The sequence below is a fragment of the Arachis ipaensis genome, chromosome B05 (genome assembly GCF_000816755.2).
Source record: "Arachis ipaensis cultivar K30076 chromosome B05, Araip1.1, whole genome shotgun sequence".
Taxonomy (NCBI): Eukaryota; Viridiplantae; Streptophyta; class Magnoliopsida; order Fabales; family Fabaceae; genus Arachis; species Arachis ipaensis.
Window position 1 is genome coordinate 111,418 of NC_029789.2, and position 6,647 is coordinate 118,064.

At 37.4% G+C, this 6,647-nt stretch overlaps 2 protein-coding genes across 2 annotated transcripts; both read left to right on the forward strand.

Moving 5' to 3' along the window:
- Window positions 2,885-3,588, forward strand: LOC107639894. Its single transcript, XM_016343452.1, has 2 exons — window positions 2,885-3,179; window positions 3,263-3,588. Exons 1-2 carry the CDS (start codon window positions 2,885-2,887, stop codon window positions 3,586-3,588), a joined length of 621 nt encoding a protein of 206 aa, XP_016198938.1.
- Window positions 4,239-4,755, forward strand: LOC107639895. The gene is made up of 2 exons (XM_016343453.1): window positions 4,239-4,492; window positions 4,578-4,755. Exons 1-2 carry the CDS (start codon window positions 4,239-4,241, stop codon window positions 4,753-4,755), a joined length of 432 nt encoding a protein of 143 aa, XP_016198939.1.

Below are 6,647 nucleotides of genomic sequence, written 5' to 3' on the forward strand. Positions count from 1 at the left end.
ATTTGTATATTTTTTATGCATATGTTTTTTATCTTTATAATATAAAATATAATTTTTTTTTCATATTTTTCGGCATTTTAATCAATCGTTTTAAAATAGGAAGAAGGACCAAGTGGGGTCAAGTCTTTGAAACACAAAATAATTGAGGTTGGCCTCATCTCTTGAGTTTTGTCACATACACATGGAGTCATTGCTTACCTCATCTTATTTTGTCATTAGATTAGATGGTAGATAATAAGGGAGTAAAGCGAAAACGTCTTTTTTTATAAAGATGTTTTTTAATAATTAAAATTTAACACATATAAATAATTACATCGTATTATTTTTATTAAAATTAGGCTAGATAAATTGATCTGATTAAAAATAGTAAATTAAATTTTGAATAGTCATTTTTTATAAAAAAAATAATATTAATTTAGACCAGTTCAAGATTTGATTAATCATTTTTTTGGGTTAAATCAATTTGTCTAGCCTAATTTTGACAAAAATAACATGATTTAATCGATTATATATGTTAAATTCTAATTACTGAAAAACATCTTTAAAAAAAGACGTTTTAAGCGTCTTTATCTGAGTGGCTCCCAAATAATATTTATCCATCTTGAGAGATTACTATACGGACATTATTTTAATTAGCATTTGCCATAATTAACTAAAACTTTTTATAATTTATTTTATTTATATTATTTAATAATAGTTTTATTTTTTATCCCACTCTCTTATCATTCTACTCATCATATTCTTATCAACTTCACTTATTAATTGTAACATCCTACCACATAGATAATAATAATAATAATAATAAAGAACGGTAATGATAATATCAATTACATTTAATAATTGTAATTAATTTTTTGTCCGTTAAGGTATTTATCATAACTTAATGGAGATATGAAATATGAAAACTACCTTAATATATATCTTTCGTTAATTCAATTATGTTCATTCAAAAATCACAAGAATAATACCATTGCAAGCACATTAGTGTATGAGCCAAGAAATTTTACAAGAAGTCGCCTTTATCATTGCAAATAGTATGGCATTTGAATTCGACCTTAATACGGTACCTATGGCAAAAGGTGCTGAAGAATTTGAACAACAGACGGACTCACCTAACGAGATTGTTGTCAGTCAAACAATTTCCGAGAACATAGAAAACTACACTAGCTCTGATAAGATATGGTTATAACCCGGTTTATTTTTTCGTGTATTTTTTATGTGCATTTATACTTATACTGTACTATTTAGTGAATTGCCAATTTTAGCACTTTAGTTATATGCATAATATTCATAAAGTTTATGCTTTATGCAATCAATAAGTTCATATGAATAACATCCATAATTACACGAAGTTAATATCCACGTTAACATCTATAGTGGCACGAAATTAGCACCTAAAATTACAGTAGTGTGTTTTATTTGTTATACTCGATAGTGAAATTAGCCACTTTTGTATAGTTAACTATTAGGTTGGTTTTCATTTTTTTTTCCAGGTCATAAACCAAGCTATTGGTGACGAGGAGCTAGAGTTCGAGGAGGGAATGTGCTTCGGCACATTAGAAGATGCATGTGCATATTATTGCCGATATGTGGTAAGGACTGGTTCTGTCATCAAAATAAGAACCACCGGCTGGGAGACTAAAAACGGTCAGAAGGTTGTTGTTAATCAGGCTTTGCATTGTAACAGAGATGGATACCGCACATCCCGTGTAAAGGCACCCAAGAGAAGAAAAACAGTGGCCTCAACAAACTGCAAAGCCCGTTGTTATTTAGCATTAGATAAAATGACAGGGCAGTGGAGGATTTCTCGAGTAGAGGTATCCCACTCACACCCGCTTAATCCGAAACTATCTGGAATATTCTCAGCAAACCGTCAGCTAAGTATGCATGTGACGGACCTAATACAGCAAAACGACCAAACTAGCATTAGACCGAGTAAGACATACCAGGTACTAGCTAATGCCGCCGGTGGCCCTGCCAACCTCGAGCTCACCTTTACGAAAAAGTGTTCATACCCTGACCCGAGCTACAGGGTCGGATTAGACAAAAGGACCGACCTCATGGAAGGTTGGCCCACCACCGACCTCTTTTCAAAGAGCTCGGAAGACCACCAAAGAGGCCCAAATGGGCCTAATACGGAGAAACTACCGCCTGCTGAAAGGCGGTTGCCAAAAGATATGATCTCACCCACAAGATATAACATAAGATAGCAATCTTATCTCAAGGGAGATCGCCAAGCACCATTATAAATACACTGGAGCCCCCAAGTATAACTCATATTCCAATTCTACAGAAAATCTGCCTAAAGCCTATGCTAACTTAAGCATCGGAGTCTCTTGCAGGTACCACCACCCATCTCTCCAAGGAATCAAGGACTAGCGGCACCTCAGCTCCAACAAGTCGGGCACGGCTGACTCAACCAAGTCAGGACACCTCGTCTGAGATCAACCTCAACGTTTCAGGTAACCCCCGGAACATTGGCGCCATTACCTAGGAACCTGGAAGTCATCCTACAATCATGGCGAACAACCCACCTAACAACGACCATACTTTCGGATTGGAAGACAGTAAACCAACAAATATATAGGAGCCTAGTCTCTTTGGGGTGGGCAGATTTTAGAACTTGGATAAATGATATGGCATTTATTGATTTGAAACTGAATGATCGAAAATATACATGGTTTAGGAGATAGACGTGCAGTCGTATCGATAGGAGTCTAGTCTCCTTGGGGTGGCTTGATGTGTACCCGGAGATACGTCTAAGGGGCGGTCCGAGAGGTCTATCGGATCACTGCCCTTTGATTATGGAAGACAGCAGAAGATTTGAGGGTCAAAGGCCATTCCGAAGCTTGGACTCGTGGTTCACGCATGAAGGTTCTTGAGAATGGTGAAGGAAGAATGGAGAGAACTAGGTGACGTACAATTCTTACAGAAGATGAAAGCACTGTCAGAACCACTACGTAGATGGCATAAGCAATATTTTGGGGATATAGCTGAGCGGATTAAGAAGTTTGAGGAAGAGATCAGAAAGGTGGATGATATGGTTACTAGTGGACGATATGACGGTACAATAGAGGCAAGGAGAAGGGCATTAGTGAGGTACTGCGAAAAGTGGTCTCTAAGACAGGATGTGCATTGGAAGCAAATGTCAAGATCTCGACATGCCAATAAGATAGATCGTAACACAAGTACTTCCATAATATAACTTCGGCGAGAAGAAGGAATAATCGTATTGAGTTTTTGGTGATTAATGGGAGGCTAGTGAGGAATCAAGCAAGAATCATGGTTGCGGTCCGGGAGTTTTACAAATACATGTACCACCAGGAAGCGTCCCCAAGGGTGAGCTTTAGGGATGGATTAGTAAATTGCTTAGAGAGGGAGGAAGCGGAAAACTTAGAGGCGCTACCATCAGTAGAGGAAATGAAAGAGGCAGCTTGGAATTGTGAATCTTCTAAAGCTTCAGGGAGTGACGGATACAACATAAATTTTATAAAAAAGTGTTGGAATGAGATTGGAACGAAATTCACTGCAGCTGTGATGAATTTCTTTGAGACAGCTAGATTACCAGCAGACGCTAATGTCACATGAGTAGCATTGACTCTGAAATTTGTTGGGGCTAAGGAGATAAAAGATCTCAGACCTATCAGTATGGTTGGGTGTGTCTATAAGGTTATCTCTAAACTGTTGACACGAAGAATAAGGAGTGTAATGCCAGGTTTAGTTGGAGAATCACATAGTGCCTTTATGAAGGGGAGAAAGATACATGATGGAGCTTTAATTTCATGTGAAACTCTGCAATGGTTAAAACGGAAAAAGAAGGCATCAGCAATTATTAAACTGGAGTTCCAAAAAGTCTATGACAGAGTTAAATGGTGTTTTGTTGATACTGTGCTGAAGAAGATGGGATTCGGAAGAAAATGGAGGGCGTGGGTTAGGGAGTGTGTTACATCAGCATCTATCTCTATTCTGGTTTATGGGTCTTCGTCAAAACCATTCAAAATGGAGAGGGGACTACGTCAAGGCAACCCATTATCGCTGTTTTTGTTTGTTCTGGTGGTGGATGTGCTTAACAGGATGATCGGGGAGGCAGTTAGAAATGGTCGGATATCTCCACTCTTATTAGACAAGGATAATATAGAATTATCACACTTACAATTTGCTGATGAAACTATATTATTCTGTTCGCCAGAGGAGGAGACACTGAGAAACTATAAGAGGCTTCTGAGGTGCTTGAAATGATGTCTGGCTTGAGCATTAACTTTGAGAAGTCTAACTTGATACCAGTGAACTGCAGCCAGGAGTGGGTTAACCAGATGTGTCAGCTACTAGGTTGTCAAGAGGTAGCTCTACCGGTGAGGTACCTTGGCATTAGCTTAGGAGCAAATTCGCGGTTGGTAAAAACTTGGAAGCCGGTTATAGATAAGGTGGAAGAGAAACTCAGCTTGTGGAAAGCAAAGATCTTTAGTAAGGCTAGTAAGCTGGTACTTGTCAAGTTGGTAATTAACAGCCTACCTATTTATTACCTGAGTTTGTACAAGATGCCTACTGCGGTTGCACGAAGAATTATCTCCTTACAGAGGAGGTTCTTTTGGGGGGAAGTATGATGGTCGACCTGGTATGGCCCTTGTGAAGTGGGAGCTGATCCATGCACCAAGGAAGCTAGGAGGTTTGGGGGTGGGTGATGCGGTGGTCCGTAATACGACTTTACTGTTTAAATGGTGGTGGCAGTTCTCTAAAGAGGATTGTCCTCTATGAAAGAAGATTGTATGATCCTACAATAATTTGAACCCAAATCACTTGTTGTCAACTTAGACATTATCGAATAGGGGGGTCCGTAGAGAGACATATGTCAAGTGCAAATAAGAGAGCAATATGTCAGGTAAAAGATGATTGATGACCTTGCTATGGAAGTAGGAGATGGAAGATCCACCAAATTTTGGGAGGATACATGGCTCCAAGTGGAGAAGCTGAAAGACTCCTTTTTGAGACTCTTCTTGATTTCAAACAAAAAAGGATCAATAATAGGGGATTGTGGGTTCTGGGATGGGATAGAGTGGGTTTGGCACTTCCAATGGAGAAGGAAACTACGACAATGGGAGACAGATACATTGAACCAACTGTTTCATGTCTTGCAATCTGTTAGATTGATAGCAGATGTGCAAGATGGAGTGGTGTGGAAATTTGATAAGGAAGGCGTTTATTCTACTAATTCATTTGTGCAGGTTCTGCAAGAAGAAATCTTGAATGAGGAGCTTCTGAGATACAGGTTCACAAAGAAAATCTGGAAAGGTCTAGTCCCGCCTCGAGTGGAGTTATTCGCTTGGTTTGTTTTGGTAGCTAGGCCGAGTCAATACAAAGGACCGACTAAGTAGACTGGAAACCCTACAACAGAATGATTATTTGTGTATGTTGTGTAAGAAAAATGTTGAAAATGTACAACATTTATTGATTACTTGTGAGTACTCTTGACATGTGTGGTGTGCTTGGATCTCGGTGTTTGGACAGTCAAGGATTGTCCCTGATACTTTGAAAGAGCATCTTGAGAGTTGGAGATCTGTGCCTATGAGAAAAGAGAGGCGCAAGTACTGGATAGTTGGATTCTTTTCAGTTATATGGACTATTTGGTTACGCCGAAATGATGTCATATTTCGTAGTAAGACAATAAGAATTGACGAATGTATGGAACAATCATTTTCATGTGCTTCGGAGTGGCGTTGTATAAATTCATGTTGTTGATGACTATGCCGAGATGATATAGGAGTTGTTATGCCTTTATCGTTCTTGTCTTTGTCTTACCTTATTTCACTTGAGTGTTGAGCTTTTACTTTAAAAAAAATGATAATTTTCATGTTGCAGTGTGCTCTGAACCGCAAACACAAAACAAAATAATAAATGGAAAAGTTTAGAGGTTAGCAACTTTGTTAAATTCTGGTCAGTATGTAACCAGCAAAGAAAAGTGAGTCATTAGATGAAATCTCACACCATTAAAACCATCATTGATGACTATTTGATGACTACAAATCACAAAAGTTGCTGTCCCCTAACATTTCTCATAATAAATTAATCTAAATCATGATAAACATTGTATATTATATTCTAAGTGGGTAGCATTCGAATCTGTAGTGTCTTGTTTTTCTATCTAAATAAAACAAGAAGCAACCATTAACATTTTGAAGCAAATAAACTGTCTCTGAAGGACTGTTTTGTTCATCAAAATAACTGTTTCGGAATTTTTATAATTGTTCAAAAACAGTTTAAGATTTTTTAAGACGGTTTTATTTTTCATTCTGGAGATTGATTTGTTTAAATCTTTACCCACCTACAATCTAATGCAGTAGTGTTAATGGCTTATTGCATGGATAGAGCAGTTCTTCCTCTCTCTGGTCGTCGATCATTTTCCTGAGGGTCAGAATCTTTTAGAACAAGAGTCATAGAGAAACGAAACAAAATAAACACTCAAATATAAAACCAGGCCACATAAGGTCTCTATTTTCATACATAATAAAAACATACAGAGAATACAGCAAAAATGAGAAAGAATGATACATCATTTATGCAAGTTCAACTAATTTTTATTTAATTTGACTAAAATATTTTTTTATTACCTAATTTGTCTAATTTTTATTTGAATAAAATATTTTTTTACT